The sequence below is a fragment of the Bos grunniens genome, chromosome 15 (genome assembly GCF_055505025.1).
Source record: "Bos grunniens cultivar Pamir isolate PY7600 chromosome 15, Bosgru_T2T1.0, whole genome shotgun sequence".
NCBI lineage: Eukaryota > Metazoa > Chordata > Mammalia > Artiodactyla > Bovidae > Bos > Bos grunniens.
This window is the reverse complement of record NC_141179.1, coordinates 46,546,271-46,566,338: the sequence shown is the minus strand read 5'-3', so window position 1 is coordinate 46,566,338 and position 20,068 is coordinate 46,546,271. Positions and strand designations below refer to the sequence as shown.

At 38.2% G+C, this 20,068-nt stretch overlaps 1 protein-coding gene across 1 annotated transcript in view; it reads left to right on the top strand.

The window, feature by feature from the left end:
• Positions 1 to 17,845, top strand: part of LOC147357852 (interferon-induced very large GTPase 1-like) — a 39,103-nt gene extending 21,258 nt beyond the window's left edge. Inside the window, exon 3 of the mRNA XM_086340364.1 lies at positions 10,298 to 17,845. Within this exon, the coding sequence (XP_086196490.1) occupies positions 10,603 to 17,580 (6,978 nt within the window). The 5' untranslated portion in view covers positions 10,298 to 10,602 and the 3' untranslated portion in view covers positions 17,581 to 17,845. The remainder of the gene's footprint in view (positions 1 to 10,297) is intronic.
• The last annotated feature ends 2,223 nt before the right edge of the window (positions 17,846 to 20,068 follow it).

The following is a 20,068-nucleotide window of genomic DNA, read 5'->3' as shown; positions in this document are numbered from 1 at the left end:
GATCAGTCCTGTGTGTTCTTTGGAAGAACTTATGCTAAAGCTGAAACTCCAATACCTTGGCTACCTCACGCAAAGAGTTGACTCATTGGAAAAGACCCTGATGCTGGGAGGGATTGGAGGCAGGAGGAGAAGGGGATGACAGAGGATGAGATGGCTTGATGGCATCACTGACTCGATGGACGTGAGTTTGAGTGAACTCCAGGAGTTGGTGATGGACAGGGAGGCCTGGCATGCTGCAGTTCCTGGGGTCGCGACAAGTTGGACATGACTGAGAGACTGAACTGAACTGAACTAATGGGTTCACGTTTTAATCAATATTTAGTGTTCCTCCTTACCTCTGTAACAATTTTCAACTGTCTATTTTATCTTATCTTAACACTGATACCTCAGTTCTCTTTTAGTAACTATTTACCTGGAATGTCCTTTTCCATTCTTTTACTTTTGACCTATTTGACTTGGATATAAAATTAGTCTTTTCTAGACAGCATATAATAGCATTTTGCTTTTTAATCTATTTTGAGAACATATACCTTCTAATAGAAGAATGTAATCAATTTATAATTACTGATAATGAAACATTTATTTCTGCAATTTTGCTTTGTCTTTTGTATGTTTCATATCTTGTTTGTTCCTCAATGCCACCATTAACTGTCCTCTCTTGTGTTTGCTATTTTTGTAGTGTATATGATTTTGATTCACTTCTAATTTATTTTCTGTATATTTAAAAGTTATTTTAGCATTGGTTGTGCTGGAGCTTATAATTAACCTCACAAACATGTAACAATCTATTTTGAATTCATATCATATTAGCTTCCATAGGTATGTAAAAATTCTGATCCTTCATTTCTCCATCCCTCCCCCCTTTATGTTATTGTGTCACAAATTACATCTTTCTACTTTGTGTGCCCATTTAACATAGGCTTATCATTATCATTTTATGATTTGTCTTTTTGATCAAACTGGGAAAGAAAAAGGAGTCACAAATGGAAAATACACTAATACTGGCTTATATATTCCTTTACCTGTGTTATTTCTTCACGTGGCTTCAAGTTTACTGTCTAGTATCCTTCCATTTCCACCTGAAGGACTCTTTTTAGCATTTCCTATAGGACACATCTAGCATCACCAACTCAATGAACATGAATTTGAGCAAACTCCAGGAAATATAGTGAAGGACATGGAAGCCTGACAGGCCACAGTCCACAGGGTCAGAGACTCGGACACAACTCAGCAACTGAACAAATAGGACACATCTACTAATGATAAATTCCCTCAGCATTTGTTAATCTGGGAATGTCTCAACGTCTCCTTTATTTTTGAAAGATAGGTTTGCCAGGTATAGAGTTATGAGCTTTCTCTTTCTTTAGGTACTTTAAATACGTCATCTCACTGCCTTCTGGCCTCCATGGTTTCTGCTAAGATGTCCAGTCTTTTTCTTAATGAGTGTCCCTTATATAGGACAGTCATTTCTCTTTTGTTGCTTCCAAGGTTCTTCCTTTGTCTCTGCCTTTAAAAGTTTTATTAGAACATGTCTCAGGGTGGATCTCTTGTGTTTTTCCTTTCTATAGTTCACTGAGCTTCTTGAATGTGTAGATTCATGTATTTAATCAAAGTATGACATGTTGGTCATAGTTTCTTCAAAATTCTTTTACATCCCTTTCTCTCTGTTCTCTCCTTATGAAACTTCAATTCTTTGATGTTCTATTATTGACAGTGTCTCACAGATCTCATAAGCTCTCTTCATCTTTGTTCATTCCCTTGTCTTTACGTTCCTCAGACTGGATAATTTTAAATGACTTGTTTTCAAGTTCTGTGATTTTCAACTCTGACTGCTCAAATCTGATGTTGAAATTCTTAGTGAATTCATTGCCGATATTGTAATTTTTAATCTAGAATTAGTTTGGTCCCTTTCTATAATCTGCATATCTTTAGGAATATCATTCTCCTGGAGTTATACAATTTTTGTCCATGATTTCCTTTAGTATTTTGAGCATATTTAAGCCAGTTGAATTAAAGGCTTTAACTTCTATGACTTGATTCCTCATAGACAGTTTCTATTATTTTTTCTGTGAATGAGTCATATTTTCTTGTTTCTTTGCAAGTTTTTTAAATTTTTTGTGGAAAACTGGACATTTTGAATATTATAATAAGGTAACTCTTGAAATCATATACTGTCTCATTCTCAGGGCTTGTTTTGGTTGGTTCCTGTGGGTTTTGATTATATGCCTAGCACTTTTCTACCATTTTCTGTAAAAATATTAGTGGTATGTGCTCTCAGAAATGTGTCCTTTATCTTATGGTAAGTTTATGCGTTGTTTGAGTTTTTTTGCCTGGAGACAAAACAAAAACATACCCAAAAAACAACAGCAAGAAAAAAAACACCTCTCTTTCCATGCTGGCTCAGTGTTTAGCATGACTTCAGTGCTTTGCTGTTCAGTCACTCAGTCGTGTCCAACTCTTTGCGACCCCGTGGATTGCAGCATGCCAGGCTTTCCTGTCCATCACATTGCCCAGAGCTTGCTCAAACTCCAATACTTTGGCCACCTGATGCGAAAAACTGACTCATTTGAAAAGACCCTGATGCTGGTAAAGACTGAAGGTGGGAGGAGAAGGGGATGACAGAGGATGAGATGGTTGCATGGCATCACTGACTCAATGGACATGAGTTTTGGTAAACTCTGGGAGTTGGTGATGGACAGGGAGGCCTGGTGTGCTGCAGTCCGTGGGGTCACAAAGAGTCGGACATGACTGAGCAACTGAACTGAACTGAATAGTTATACAGGCATATCTCATTTTATTGTGCTTTGTGGATACTGTGTTTTTATAACTGAAGTTTTGTGGCAACACTGCTTATGCAAGTCCATTGGCAATAATTGTTTTTTCTCTCCACAACCCCTGGCAACCACTGATCTTTTTTACAGTCTCCATAGTTTTGACTCTACTATTTCATATAGTTGGAGTCATAAAGTATGTAGCATTATCAGACTGGGTGTTCCACACGGCAATGTGATTTAATATTATTCTGTGTCTTTCATAGCTTTATAGCTCTTTTTTTTTTTTTTTTTTTGCTAAACAGTAATAAGAACCTAGACAGCATATTAAAAAGCAGAGACATCACTTTGTCAACACAGGTCCATATTGTCAAAGCTATAGGTTTTCTAGCGGTTATGTACAGATGTGAGAGTCGGACCATAAAGAAAGCTAAATGCTGAAGAACTGATGCTTTCAGATTGTGGTGCTGAAGAAGACACTGTCTCTATAAATTAAGTTGGGAAGAACTGATGCTTTAACAATATTAAACATAAATATCTCTCCATTTATATAGATATTACTTGATTTCTTTAATCAGAGTTTTCCTTATATACATCTTGCACGTATTTTATCAGGTTTATATCTAAGTATTTCTTTTGTGAGAGTGCTAGTTTAAATGGTATTGTGTTTTTAATCTCAAATTCCAATTGCTTATTGCTAGCATATTAAAAAACAATAGTTTTTGTATGCTAACCCTTATGTTCTACAACCTTGTTATATTCACTTATCAGCTCTAGGAGATTTTTTGTTGAGTCTTTGGCATTTTTAACATAGTGTCATCTACAAACAAAGACATGTTTTATTTATTTTTTCCCAATCAGTATATTTTTATTTCTTTATCTTATTAACTAACTCTTCCATAGAATGTGTGATAGGAGTGATGAGAGGGGATATCAGTAACCTATTTTTCTTTAAGAGGAAAGCTTCTAGGTCCTTACCATTAAGTGTAATGTTAATAATAGGGCTTTTGTTAATGTCTTTTATCAAGTTCAGTAAGCTCCCCTCTATTCTTAGCTTGCTGGAAGTTTTAATAATGAGTAAGTGTTGGATTTTGTCAAATGGATTCTCTCCATGTGGTTGTTCTTCTTAGTCCATTGTTGTATATTGCATGAATTGATTCTGAACATTGAATCCACTTTGCTTACCTGAAGTAAATCCTACATTGTTGTGGTATATAAATCCTTTTTACATTATTAGATGTAATTTGTTAATTTTTTTTTCATAAGAGATATAGGTTTTCAGTTTTTTTTCTTGTAATGTCCTTAACTAGTTTTGGTATTAGGGTAACACTGACCTCATGAACTAAGTTAGGAAGTATTCCTTCTGTTTCTGTCCTCTGAAAGAGATTGTAGATATTTGATACAGTTTCTTCCTTAAATGTTTGGTAGAATTCACCAGTGAATCCCATTGGGACTGGAGCTTTTTATTTTGGATGGTTGTTAAATATTGATTCAATTTTTTTTTTAACAGACACAGGCCTATTCAGATTATTTATTTCCTCTCACGTAAGCTTAATAGTTTATTGTCTTCCAAGGAATTGATACATTTTATCTAGGCTATCAAATGTGAGAGCCAACATTTTCATAATACTCCTTTTTTCATCCTCAAAGTCTATAGAATTCATATCCATAACCCCTATTTTATTTATGATATTAGTAATTTGTATCTTCCCTCTTTTCACAGTCTGAATTATTAGTTTTGTTTGTATTTCCAAAGAATCATGTTATACTTTTACCGATTTTTTTCTATTGATTTCCTATTTTTAATTTTATTGGTGTTTTAGTTCTGATTTCTTTTCTCTTGCTTATTTGGATTTAATTTTCTCTTCATTTCCTCAGATGGAAACATAGATTATTGTTTTCATATAACTATTCTTTTGTTATGTATGCATTCAATGTAAATTGCCCTCTAAGCACGGCTTTCACTGTAGCCCACAAATTTTGATAAGTTGTATAATTAAATGTTTCTTATTTTATTTTCCGGTGTTAGTTTGACAATTATATGTTCTTGACTCATATATTTGAGATTGTACTAGAAATTGCAACATATATTCTACAAAATCAATAGAATCTTTGACCTTCCTCTCAAATACCTCAAGGAACTGAGGGTGCTTTAAATCCATTTGGCTGCACACTCCGGCCTAAATGCAATTGCCATCATGTATTTTAAACCCCACTGTTTTGTGCATTTATTTAGATTTTTCCATATATTTATTCCTTTGTTGCTCACCATCTTTTCCTGCATCTCTGACTAGTCATTGGTGATATTTTCCTTCTCCTGAAAAAACATGCCTTAGTAGTTCCTTCAATGTGCATTTCCAGGTAACAAATTCTGTTACTGTGCTGTTTTCAATGTTTTTCTTCCACCATAATTCTTGAAGGATATTTTTAACTCTGTATAGAATCCTACTTTATCAGCTATTTTCTTTCAGTAAGTTTAATACTCCATCCTAAAGCCTTTTGGCTTTCATCAGTGCTGTTGAGGTCATCATTCTCCCTAATTATTATTTGAAGATGAACTCTGCTTTTCTCAGACAGTCTTCAGAATGGGAGCAAGTAATAGCAAATGAAAAAACTGACAAAGAATTAATCTCCAAAATATACAAGCAGCTCATGTAGCTCAATACATGAAAGAAAAATGTATTGTATTTTCATACAAGAAAAATGAACAATCAAACCAAAAAGTGGGCAAAAGATGTAAAAAGACATTTCTCCAAAGAAGACATACACATGGCTAGTGAACACATGAAAAGATGCTCAACATCACTCATTATTAGATAAATGCAAATCAAAACCACAATGAGGTATTACCTCACATTGGTCAGAATGGCCATCATCAAAGTCTAAAAACAATAAATGCTGGAGAGGGTATGGAGAAAAGGGAATGCTCTTACACTGTTGGTAGGAATGCAAACTGGCACAGCCACTATGGAAAACAGTATAGAGATTCCTTTAAAAACTGGGACTAGAACTGCCATACCACCCAGTAGTCCCACTGCTGGGCATACACTACAAGGCAGCAAGAATTAAAAGAGACACATGTACCCAAGTGTTCAGTGCAGCACTATTTACAACAGCCGGGACATGGAAGCAACCTAGACTTCCACTGACAGATGAGTGGATAAGGAAGTTGTGGTACATATACACAATGAAATATTACTCAGCTATTAAAAAAGAATGCATTTGGGTCAGTTCTAATGAGGTGGATGAGCCTGGAGCCTATTATACAGAATGAAGTAAGTCAGAAAGAGAAAGGCAAATACTGTATAATAACACAGATATATGGAATTTAGAAAGATGGTACCAATGATCCTACATGCAGGCCAGCAAGGGAGACATAGATGTAAAAAACAGACTTTTGAACTCAGTAGGAGAAGTTGAGGGTGGGATGATTTGAGAGAATACCACTGAAACATGTACATTACCATATGTGAAATAGATGACCAGTGCAAGTTCGATGTATGAAGCAGAGCATCCAGAGTAGGTGCTCTGGGACAACCCAGGATAGGGTGGGGAGGAAGGTGGGAAGGGGAGTTCAAAATTTTGGGGGACACCTATATACCTGTGGCTGATTCATGTTGATGTATGGCAAACCATCACAATATTATAAAGTAATTATTCTCCAATTACAATACATTAATTTTTAAAAATCTGCTTTTCTCTAAATGCTTTGCTTTTCCTATTGTATTTTCTGCATTTTCACTATGATATGTCTGGTTGTGAATTTCTTTTGTCTTCTGAAGTGTATGCCATGGTATCCTAAATGTTGTCTTTATTTGTAATGGAAGTGTTTCACTTGCTTCAAATTTATTTACCTCTTCCATCAGATATTATTTCACTATCTATTAAATTCCTTGAGACTTCAACGAATTTCTTAAAAATTTATCTAGATATTTTAGATAACTCAGTTGGAAAAGTTGTTCTCTTTTTTAATTAATTTATGTTTTGGCTGCGCTGGGTCCTTATTGCTGTGCACAGGCTTTCTCTAGTTGCAGTAAGTGGGGGCTACTTTAGTTGCAGTGCACATATGCACACTGCATATATCCCATCCACATCCTGTCTTAACTTCCTTTGCATATATACCCAGGGCTTCTCATTGTGGTGGCTTCTTTTATGGTGGAGCACAGCCTCTAGGGCACACGGGTTTTAGTAGTTGCAGCACATGGGCTCAGTAATTGTGCCTTGTGGGCTCTAAACACAGGTGCAGATGTGGTACACAGGCTTAGCCACTCCGTGGCATGTGGGATCTTCCTGGACCAGGGATCAAACCAGTGTTCCCTGTATTGCTAGGTGGATTCCTAACAACTGTCCAACAGAGAAGCCCAGAAAAGCTGTTTTTTGAATTACTGAGTCTGCCATTAAATTTAGATTCAAATTTTAGTGACACTGGGGAAGATGGAAAACACAAAATCAAAATGACTGTAAGATGAGATGACAATTATATGATTCAATAAAGACAATATGAAGGAAAAATCTAAGTGAGAGTTGGTAGGGGATTAAAAAGAATTGAGATTTAGGAGATATTGAAAGGATAATTTGAAAGAACATGAAACTACATTCACATTTGGAGGAAGAAGGATGCGTAGGATTATAATAGTGACATTCAGTAGGACAGGAAATACAAGAAGAGAGGAAACCTGGATTATGTGTGAAGTTGAAACATGTGAAATCTCATTTCATATACTATGTCTCGAAGATAGTGGGCTTAAAAACATAACATTGAGAAAACACTGAATATAAGAGTATTTGGTTCTACATACACACATTAAGATGGCAGCAGTAGATAAAGAGAATTTGATTATACATATATAGCTTATAATATAAACTATATATATATATATATCATATAATGATATTAACTAGTGTCAGAGGAGAAGGCAATGGCAACCCACTCCAGTACTCTTGCTTGGAAAATCCCATGGGGGGAGGGGCCTGGTGGGCTGCAGTCCATGGGGTTGCTAGGAGTCAGACATGGCTGAGTGATTTCACTTTATTTTTTCACTTTCATGCATCGGAGAAGGAAATGGCAACCCACTCCAGTGTCCTTGCCTGGAGAATCCCAGGGATGGGGGAGCCTGGTGGGCTGCCGTCTCTGGGGTCGCACAGACTTGGACACGACTGAAGCAACTTAGCAGCAGCAGCAGTGTCAGAGGAAGAGTAAAAAGAGGGCAACACGTATAAATCAGCTAAGAAGTGCATTTTATTTACTGAGATAAATTAACATATAACTTTGCATAAGTCTAAGGTATACTATGTGCTGATATAACACATTTTTTATATTGCCATATGACCAATAGAGTCAGCTAACACCTCTATCAAATCACAGTATCATTTCTTTATTGTGGTGAGAACAATTAAGATAAAGTTATTTGGCAACTTTGAAGTTTATAATACAGTATATTGTTTATAATCACTATGTGTGCTATGTGCTCAGCTTAGTCGCTCAGTCATGTCCGACTCTTTGTCACCCCATGGACCATAGCCCGCCAGGCTCCTATGTCCATTAGGATTCTCCAGGCAAAAATACTGGAGTGGGTTGCCATGCCCTTTTCCAGGGGATCTTCCCAACCTAGGGATCAAACCCAGGTCTCCTGCACTGCAGGCAGATTCTTTACCATCTGAGCCACCAGGGAAGCCTAGATGTCTAAGACTTATTTATCTACTCATGGCACATTTGTACCTTTAAACAGTATCTCCCTAATTCCTACACCTTCCAACCCCTGGTAACCACCATACTACTCTGGTTTTACAAGTTTGGCTTTTTTAGATTCCACATGTAAGTGATATTTACAGAATTTCTCTTTCTTGGTCTGACTTATCTCACTTAGCATAATGCACTCAAGGTCCATCCATGTTGTCATGCACAGATGGCAGGATTTCCCTCTTTCTCGTGACTGTATAATATTCCACTGTGTGTCTGTGTCTGTGCACACGTGTGCATGCTGTATCACACATCCTTTATCCATTAAGCCATGGGCTGATACTTAGGCTGTTTCCATATCTTGGCTATTATGAATAATGATGCAGTAAATATGGGGGTGCATATATCTCTTCAATATCCTGTCTTCACTTCCTTTGCATATATGCACAGGAGTGGAATTGCTGGGTAATATTGTGATCCTATTTTTCATTTCTGAGGAAACTCTACAATCCTTTCCATAGTGGTTAAACCAACTTAAATTCTCAGCAACAGTACACAAGGGTTCCCTATTTTCTACACTCTCTCTAGCATTTATTATTTGTAGAATATATGATGATGGCCATTATGATTGGCTTGAGGTGATACCTCATTATGGTTTTGATTTTCATTTCCCGAACAATTAACTGCTTTTGAACTGTGGTGTTGGAGAAGACTCTTGAGAGTCCCTTGGACTGCAAGGAGATCCAACCAGTCCATCCTAAAGGAGATCAGTCCTGGGTGTTCATTGGAAGGACTGATGCTGAAGCTGAAACTCCAGTTCTTTGGCCACCTCATGCGAAGAATTGACTCATTGGAAAAGACCCTGATGCTGGGAGGGATTGGGGGCAGGAGGAGAAGGGGACGACAGAGGATGAGATGGCTGGATGGCATCACCGACTCGATGGACATGAATTTGAGTGAACTTCAGGAGTTGGTGATGGACAGGGAGGGCTGGCATGCTGTGATTCATGGGGTCGCAAAGAGTTGGACACTACTGAGTGACTGAACTGAACTGAACAATTAACAATGTTGAGTGACTTTTCATGTGCCTGTTGGTCATCTATATGTCTTCTTTGGAGAAACATCTATTTATTCTTTGCCTATTTTTTCCCAACATTCCTCTAATGTAGCTATCCAATTTTCCCGCCACGACTTACTGGAATTATCTTTTTTCCCATTGTTTTCTCACTTCTTTTGTCATAGATTATTGACCATAAGTGTGTAGGTTTATTTCTGGGCTCTCTACTCTTTTCCATTGATCTATTCGTTTGCTTTTATGCCAATATCATGCTCTTTTGATTAATGTAGCTTTAGAGTATAGTCTGAATAGGGAACGTGATACATCCAGGTATTTTTTTTCTTGAGTCAGCTTTGGCAATTGAGTCTTTTGTGGTTCCAAAAAATTTTTTTAGAATCATTTTGTCCTACTTTTGTGAAAGTGTCCTGGGTATTTTGATAGTCATTGCATTAAATCTATAGATTGCTTTGAATAATATGGCCATTTTTAACAACATTAATCCTTCTAATCAAGGAACACAGGATATCTTTCCATTCCTTTTTATCATTTTCAAATTCCCTCATCAGCGTTTATGCTTTTGAGAATATAGGTCTTGCACCTTCTTGGTTAAGTTTATTCCATGGTATTTCATTCTTTTAAGTCTGAACATAAATGAGATTGTTCCCTGAATTTTTTTTTTCTGATAGTTTACTATTAGTGTATATATAAGCAACAGATTTATGCAAATTAATCACAGAATTTTGCCTATTAACATACCACAGGCTAACTGAGTGTCTTTTCTTCCAACAGCCATGGACACAGCAGAGTCTATGCCCAATGAACCCCTGTTTAGAGGCAAAAATAGGCAAGATCTCCAAGAGATGCTCAGAGAAGGACTGGCAGTTGAGTACTAGTTGTCAAAGCTGCAGGAACACTTGGGTGTGACTTCTGCCCATGCTTTACAACACCTAGAAGAAAAAGACCTCCAGAAACTGAAATACCAGGTGCAACATTCCTGGGAGAAAAGGGCCCTGGATAAACTGCTTAACCTGTCACACTCAAATACTCTTTCAGAGTTACAGGAGTCTTGGGTGGAATCATTAAAGAAAAGGAAGATGGAGGCAGAACAGGCACTGCAGGAACAAAGAGAAATGCTGTCAGAATGGAGGCAACAACAGGAAGAGGCAGTGGGGAAAAAGGAAGCAGTGCTGAGGCAAACAATGGAGATCCCCAAAGAGTTCAAGCCATCTCCTGAAAAGGCCCTAGGAGAAGTCATGGAAGATACGCAGAGACAACTCAACCTTATGGAAGGGACAATTTCTTACAGGAAAATCCTTTCTGATAGAGAACTGGTGAGACATGCATCTGCAGGACTATCCCTACAGGGAATTTACAAAACCAGTGACCAAAGGTGTCTTATGGAGAAGAAAGAAGAGCTACTCTGTGTCCCCAAGGAGTTTGTACTCCGTGGCCCTAATCAGTGTACACGGATGGAAATGAAGGAATTTGCATCTTCTCAAGAGGAATCCATGTTCACTCAGACTGTAGAGAAGCTGGGCTTCAGTGTAACAGCCTTATCACAGGGTGGATGTTGGGGAATTAGCCTGGAAGATGGTATCGATCAGAGCATGCATTCAGAATCCAAGAAAATACAACAGTCACATTGTACACACTCTTATTTCTGCTCAACCAAGTTCATCTATATCCCACTGGCCTCCTGCATCTTTCCCATTGACCAGCTCCAACTTTCTAATGCTGCTCTCCAGGATTTAAAATACATTGAAGACCTTTTGGGTCAGTCAGAAGACCCAGACAAACTACTCTTGCTGAGGCATAGGACTGAAGCCTTCTTCCAGAGGTTTGGGTCTCATGCTGATCAGGGCCCTCTGCACCTCGGGGGAATCTACTGGTGGAAAGCCATTTCAGAGGGTTTCCAAAAAGAGCAGCTGGCAGAAGTGAAACAGCAAGCAGCAGAGGCCCTGGATATTTACATAAGGGGCAGTTACAGTGGCTTTGGAGTGAACACTGGTACAGGTCTGGATATGTCAGACTCTCATTCGAAAAAAGCCTCTCAGAGAACAACCTTCCAAAATCTCCAAACCAAAGTCAAATTATCTATGGCCCAGACAGGTGGCCCACCAGAATCAAATGGCTTTTTTGACTGGAAAGCTGGTCTAGTTGCCAATAATCAAACTTGGTGTGTCATTGACCGTGGACTTCAGCTGGTACCTGTTTGGGACATTGTCCTCTATGGCCACAGAGACGATTTTAAGGATCCTCTTAAAGTAGCTAATTGTCTGAAAGACAGCTATACTGATCTGACTGAACTCACTGCCCAGATCCAGGAGGGAGAAGAATTCTTGAGTATTGAGAAGGAGGCTATAATTTTCCTAGAGGCTGTGAAATCCTGGAAAGTTTTTGATCCTGAAGAACAGCTTAAAAGGCTGATAAATTTTATGCAAAGATTGAGGCAAAAAACTGAAAGTTATACCATTTGGACTAATATATGCCTCAAAGACAGGGGTCTGCAGAATTTTCTAGTAAACACTGTAAACTTTTGCAAAAACATTTCCATTTATGAAACTAAATTTATTAAATCTCAGTTGAGTAGTCTTTTGGATCCTCACATTTATACAGTAAAAAACTTTCCTCAGGTTCAATCCATTATGCAGTGGATATTTCAGTCAGAACCAAAGGAAGACGATGTCCATATCACCCAATTTTCTGAATTAATTGAAATATTTAAAAAAGCACAGAATGACCTTAGGGAAGTAAAGGCCAACTCTGAATCCACAGAGTTGGTGGAGGAAGCTCAAAGAAAGCTGACTTATGAGGTCAGCTTGTCTCTTGGCTGCTTCTTGAAATACCTCCGAGAAACAGGGAAGCCAGACACACACGTCTTGCTACTTTTGATAGCATCTGGTGCAGGATATCATGCGGATCACAATACATTTCAGTATCTCCTGGGGCATGATGAGTTACACTTCCTATTGGACAAAATGCAAACTGTGCAAAATAAATACCAAGAGCTCAAAAATACTTGCAACTACAGAGCTCAGGCATTCCTGGTGCTCACAGGTCTGACAGCAACAGCGGGCATCAAAGCTCTTTCTCCAGAGGACAAAACACAACGCTTGGCATTGATCAAACATCACATGGGACAATCTTTGACTAAAGAAGTAGTACATGTCCTCACCAACCATGGAGATCATGATTGGGAAAACCTAGGAAAAGACTTGAGACTGCTCATTGATGGGAAATATGAGGATACTGTCTCTTCATTTCAACTGGAGGAGGTGATAAAAGAATTGCAAAGTGTCTTCCATGAAAAGAAAGAGCGCCATGAATCACATGATAATGAAAACAAAAAGGAGGAAGTCATAGAAAATGGAGCCTTCCAAGACTTACTCCAGCGTCTAGGCCTAGAATATTACTACCCAAGAAAAATGAGCAGAGCTGACTTCCAACTGATCCACAAGACTTCTGTGAAAAACACCCAGCCCTGCTCTGAAAGAGAACTTCCCTTCTATTTCTTACAGAAGCTATTGATGCTGGATTATGGGCTGAGATACCTGATCATCAAACATGAAGAATACACAGAGAACCAAGTCTATTCAATCACCTCAAATCAAGAAAACGAGGCTTTTGATCCATATGAAGATCTACTTGAAGAAAGTGTTAGTCCTACTAAGCCCTCAGCAGCCACTAAGGTCAGACCCTATGTTCACCCTATGGATGTTCAGATGGCAATTCTTCACTGTGCAGATGATTTTGCCAGACAGTATATTTTGGACAAACTTTCCATTTGTCAGTTTGCCCTCCCCCTTCTCATACCTAATCCTTGCAATGCTCAAATTGAATTCTCTCTCTGGTCTCTCAGACAAATTCGAAGGAGCTGGCAGCAAGTAGGGAAATCAATAAAAGAGGAGAAGGACAATTACACGAATCAACAGATGTGTTGTGTTTCTGCCCCCATTGTGTCCTTTATTAGAGTTGGAACGGGCTTCTCTGCCTCCAAATCTCAGATCATGAACTGTCTTCTCAGTGAACGCAAACATGATGTCTTTTTTCACCGACATTGCAAAGGTAGCCGCAGAGACTGTCTCTTCATGGGAGGAGTGGTGGAAATCGCCTGGTTCTGTCCTGGGGGGGAAGAGCAGGACAGATTTGACAACTGCTTGACCTTTACGAATCTTCACGGAGATGCAAAAGAATATGAGAAGCAACTCGCCTTTTTGAAGGAGGTATCGTCCATAATTGTGATCCTGATGTCAATTTCTGATGACAATAAAGGAAACCGAAAAATAGTCAGTGACATGTGTCAGTCAACAAAACCTTTAATCTTGTTGCTTGATGATAAAGGAAAAGTCACAGTCGATAATTCTGGCCCAAGAGTGAGAATTGGGATCAGGAACAGAAATGAGGCAGAACTAATAGGGGAGCTCACAACTACAATCAGACGTTTGCTGGAGCTCTCTAACACTGCACTCAGCTTGGAGAACTGTGCCCAAGTTGCTCGCAAGCAAGGAATGCTTATTGATGAAGACCAGAGAGATTGCAAGGAAGCCAAAGAAAAGGCAAAGGGTCTAATGACCCTACTGAGAGAAATGGAAATACCTCAGGTCAAGGAAAACTTACTACCTCTTCAGGGAAAACTGTGGCAACTTTGGTGTAAAAAGGACAAAGAACTCTATCATCTGAGAGAAAAGGGGAATCGCAGCATTGAACAACACAAAAGTGAGACTGAGACAGAAAAACAAAAGATAAGACATAAACAATTGAGAAAAGCCTTTCCTCTCAATGCTTTAATGCGTCCTGTCCTTGAAATTCTCCAAAATCTTTCAGAAACTCACACCAAACTCTACTTCCTCCAATGGCTGAATGTAGCTTTGGACAACCTGACTGCAGGACACTTGGAAAATCTAAATGAGAAGAAAAAGGCATTGGTTTTAAAAAAAAAGGAAGAGGCCCCAAAGAGTAGCTCTCTGAAAGACTGGCAAAAAGAGATAGAAGCTATTTCTAGAGAGATTAATGACTGTACCTTGGGAATTGAGCACATTCTCAGAGAAGCTGGCCAGATCTATGAAGCTCTGGAAGAAGCTTCACCCATGAAAGATACCCTATTTCTCTCCCTTCCCCACATTGCTGCAGATCTGATGATATCTGGTGTTCCCATTGAGCTGATGGATGGGGATGTTTCATATGTGCCCCTGAGGTGGGTGGCAGCTGTTTTTGACAAGCTCTCTGAGAAACTTGGAAACAAGCGGCTCTTTGTTCTCTCTGTCCTTGGCCTGCAGAGCTCAGGGAAGTCCACCCTGCTGAATGCCCTTTTTGGGCTGCAGTTCACTGTCAGTGCTGGGAGGTGTACCCGGGGGGCCTACATGCAGCTTCTGAAAGTGGAGGAGACATTCACAGCTGAATTTGGCTTTGACTTTGTGCTTGTTGTGGACACAGAGGGACTTCGAGCCCCAGAACTCAGCAACAAGTCCCAGAAACATGACAATGAGTTGGCAACCTTTGTCATCGGACTTGGAAGCTTGACTCTGATCAATATTTTTGGGGAAAATCCATCCGAAATGCAAGATATTCTACAAATAGTTGTCCAAGCTTTTATGAGGATGAAACAAGTAAAAATCTCTCCCAGTTGCCTCTTTGTCCATCAGAATGTGGGGGAAGTTACAGCTAATGACAAAACTATGGATGGAAGAAGGCGGCTGGAGGAGAGATTGGATGAAATGGCAGCAATAGCAGCTGAAGAAGAGCAGTGCTCCGATGTAACCTGCTTTAGTGATGTCATTAAGTTTGATGTCAATACCCATGTCTACTACTTTGCTCACCTCTGGGATGGCAATCCCCCAATGGCCCCACCCAATCCTCGCTACAGCCACAATGTTCAGGAACTAAGAAACAGAATTCTTGTGACTGCCCAACAGGAATCTAGGGGAAGCATCATGAAGATATCAGATGTAAAATTCCGAGTTCAAGATTTGTGGAGAGCCCTACTGAATGAGAACTTTATCTTCAGTTTCAGGAACACTCAAGAAGTCATGGCCATGAGCAAACTGGAAACCATGTATAACTCCTGGACATGGGAGCTGAGGAGTCATGTGCAGAGATTACAGGACCAGCTGATCAACCAGATTCAGAATGGAAAAATCCAGGCACTTGAAACATATACCCTGGAGGCTCAAGTTACAGAGATATATGAAGCCATCAAGCAAAAACTTGAAAAATATGTTAATGAAGACCTAGATAGTCAAGTGCTGGTTCAGTGGAAAGGAAATTTTGAAAATAAACTCATAACCCTTAAAGAGGCACTAATTTTAGATGTCCAAAGTAAAGCCAAAGAACTTATTCATTTTAAAAAAAATCAAGAAAAACTGGATAGCAAAAAGTCAGGTTATGAAAAGGAATTATTGGAAAAAAGCCGGAATTTGGCTTTATCACTAAATGGCACCAAATTCAGCGAGGAAGAGCTCCATGAGAAATTCAACCCACTTTGGGAAAAATGGGTCTATGATGTGTCCTCAAGTCTCCCTCCAGCCACAGAGCCTGAAATTGAAGTGGATTCTGAAAACATCCTTTTGGAATATTTCAAAAAGGAAAAAGACATACGAAGCATACTGCAGAACTATTCTGGAGAAAAGTTTGAAATCAACTATGACAAACATATTAAGATGAACAAGAAATCTTTGGGACTCTTTACAATGACCATAGAGCCCCAAGATAAACACTCCATAAATATGACTACTGACTGCATTATTTCAAAAGTTAATGAAACTGTTAACAAAATATGTCAGCAAAAGCATGATTACAATCTAAATTATTTCTATGAAATCCTGAGAATAATAGAAGAGGAGGTGAAGTCACCCACTCAGAAAAGATACACATTTACAAGAAAATATGAAATAGACTTATCATTGTGTTTATTCCAAACAGCATCAGTGAAGTTTAGGGAGATGCACAAGGCATTCAAGAGGGCAAATGATCCTGTAAACTATCTGCAAAGCAAGAAAGATGATTTCTTCATGAGCTTTAAGATTTCTTGTCAAGGAGCATCTTCAATTAAAACATTTGTTGACTTTCTGTGGAAGAAACTCACACCTGCTGTCTCCAGCACCATAAGGAAAAACATGGCCCTCAAAATTGCTGGGGACATTCGAACCACCTGCCGGGCATTCAATGAAAACAGAGCTAACCTGGAGAAACACATTCTCATCTCTCTGGCAGAAGAGGAAAATTTTGATAACTACTGGCAGTACCTTCATAATCCAGAATCATTTTTTAAGAATTACATCGAAAACCACGTTAAAAGATATTTTTCTGACACAGGAAGTGAGAAAATAAAGACTTTTCTACAAATGAGTTTAGATGACATCAAGAATGCCATCCTCTCAGCTATGCATGCATCTACAGCAATAGCTAAAGATAAAAGCAGCACAGTGTCTGGGTGGTTAGATTTGTTCTGTGATCACCTGGGGAGTACCTTGATCTTTCCACGAAAAGACTTGATAAGCATTGAACACCAGGAGATAAAAGATATTGAGTTTATCAAAGAGGCCATGAGTAAAGCTTTGGAGCCTGAAATGAAGAAGGTAGAACAGAACTGTTTGTCTAGACTTGTAGAAGAAATGATTCCTGAAATCCAGAAAATGCTCTCTGAACATCTCTGTGGCTGCTGGAAACAGTGTCCCTTCTGTAAAGCAGTTTGTACAAATACAATCCCTACCCATGAAGGAGACCACAGTGCTCCCTTCCATCGTCCACAGGCTCTCAATGGATGGGGGTTGTATCAAACAGACTATTTTACCATTAATTACTGTACTAGTTCAGTAGCAAGTGATCGTTTTTTCATTTTGAATGATGGCAGGAGGATCCCATATAAGACCTATCGACAAGCAGGAGGGGAATATGCCACATGGAGCATCACCCCAGACACATCCATGCAGCCATACTGGAAATGGTTTGTCTGTCACTTCAGATCAAAGCTAGAAGAAAAATATCACAGAAAATTTATCAATAAAGGTGAAATTCCTGATGCCTGGGAGAAAATCACAAAGCAGGAGGTGCTTGATGACTTGAAAAAATATTAATACTCAATGACCAGATAAGGGTTCCAGTATCTAAACAAAGAAGGCACATTACCAGAACAAGCTTAAAATACCACCCACTCAGAATGAAAACCTTCCTTATATCAATTTTTTTCAAATGAAATATCTAAAACTAAATCAATGATAGCAAGAGTTGAAGATTTCTTGAGTAAGAACCTTATTTTTCTTTGCCTCAATTCCTTCTTTAAAAACAACTGATATATATGAGTACATGATAAAATCAAATAAAGTACATTTAATATACCAACTGCATATTTTATTATTCTGAATGTTCTTATTTTTAAATATATAGTGTTATATAAATCTTCAAGAAAGTCATTTTCATAGAGGGAAATTAAAACCATTGCAGATGGCTACAAAATCTACAGAATAACTATACAAATATTTTTATCAATATACAGCTATTGACTGAAAGTTACAAATTCTTTTCATTCCTAAGTGCACTTTTTTCACTCTATGAAATTGTGAGGAAGAGTTATTAATGCTTGAATGCAAAAACATTCATAGGAAATTCAAGATATCCAATTCTCAAATATAATGCTATTTAGAGCCATTCTATTATAGGAATAATTAAAAAAAAAAACAAACACACAGAAACTTGGCCAGGATAGAGGTTGCATCAATTCAAGAAAAAGTATTAAACAACTATGAAAAATAGAACTCAAATAACTTTTTCTAATTTAACCATTTTCTCTTCTTCCTGGGCACTTTGGCACTTGCCTGTGCATTTTTTTTTTTTTTTGTATGTTATCATTTTTTAGTTTTATCTAATTGACCATCCATTATTTTTCATTGTCTGCAACTTACACTTAGCCTCAAGACTTTGCTTGGACATATCTTTTTTGTTGTTGTTCCCTTAAATCAGGTACCTTTCCAAGAATATAGACATTTTACAAGGTGCTGTAATATATCATAATTGACAAGGTCTTAATTCACAAAACTCAACACATTATGTTAATTCATTTTGTACTTAAACTTTCATTTCAAAGAATAAGATAATGCCATTTGCAGCAACATTGGATACAACTATAGATTACCATACTAAGTGAAGTAAGTCAGAAAGAGAAAGACAAATATGATATAACATACATGTGCAATCTAAAATATGGCACAAACAAACCTATCTACCAAACAGAAACAGACTCATAGACACAGAGATTAGACTTGTGGTTGCCAAGGGAGAAGAGGGCAGAAGGAGAGGGATGATGGACTGAGACTTTGAGGTTGATATATGCAAACTATTGCTCTTAGAATGGATGAACAGCAAGGTCCTCCTGTATAGCACAGGGAACTGTATACTGTCTCCTGGGATAAACCATAATGGAAACGAATATTTTACAAAGAATGTCTATATGTGTAAAACTGCTTCACTTTGCTGTACAGCAGAGATTGGCACAACATTGTAAATCAACTATATTTCAATAGAAAAAAGCAATATAAACTCTCTTTTTCTAAGATATGAATTATGGAATCTTCTCTAATGTATTTTACTGCTTTTTAATGCAGTCTAAAAAATAGTATAATAGCAGTAACAGAAAAAAAAGGCAAGTTACAGTTAGTGGTGTATATTAGCATCTTTAGCTCATCATAAAGTTATTAAATGACCAAATCACCTTTGAAAGGCAGTTGGTACTGAGAAATATCATGGGTTTCTGGCTTCTTATCCAGCTATTGGAACCCATCTTATATGCAGAATCCAGTAGTTTCTATAAAGCCTTATTGATGTCTTGAAGATGAAAGTACTTAGTATTTATGTCATCAGTTCAGTTCAGTTCAGTCGCTCAGTCTTAAATAACTTTTTCTAATTTAACCATTTTCTCTTCTTCCTGGGCACTTTGGCACTTCCCTGTGTATGTTTTTTTTAAAAGATAAAGAAAAAAATCACAGGAGTTTAGATATTCAAAGCCTAGAGCTCTGTACAAGTCTGAGAAGGACCCATTTATGGAGCAAGATTTATGACCAGGGAAAAAGGGTCATTTTAATCAAGGCTGTGAACCAGGTCATGGCTTGCCTCGTAGCTCAATCAGTAAAGAGTCTGCCCGCAATGCAGGAGACCTGGGTTCGAGTCCAGGGTTGGGAATATTTCCTGGAGAAGGAAATAGCAACCCACTCTAGTATTCTTGCCTGGAGAATCCCATGGGCAGAGTGGCCTGGTTAGCTACAGTCCATGGGGTCACAAGAGTCGGACATGTCTTAGTCACTAAACCATAGTGATAATTCAATAAGAAATGTTTCTATGTATTAAAATGTAAGAAAATGCTTATCTCCAACCAAGCACCTTTGTGACTTTTCACATTATCTGAGCCATACAGTCATGATCAGAAATAAAAAAGAAGAACATTTTGAAGCCAATCAAGGACCTGAGAGGGGAGGAAATCTCCATTCTACAAACCTATACCTTCTGAAACAATGACTTATGCTAGGTTCTCAAAGCTGAGGATCTGAAGGAATCCTGATGCAAAGAAAAAAG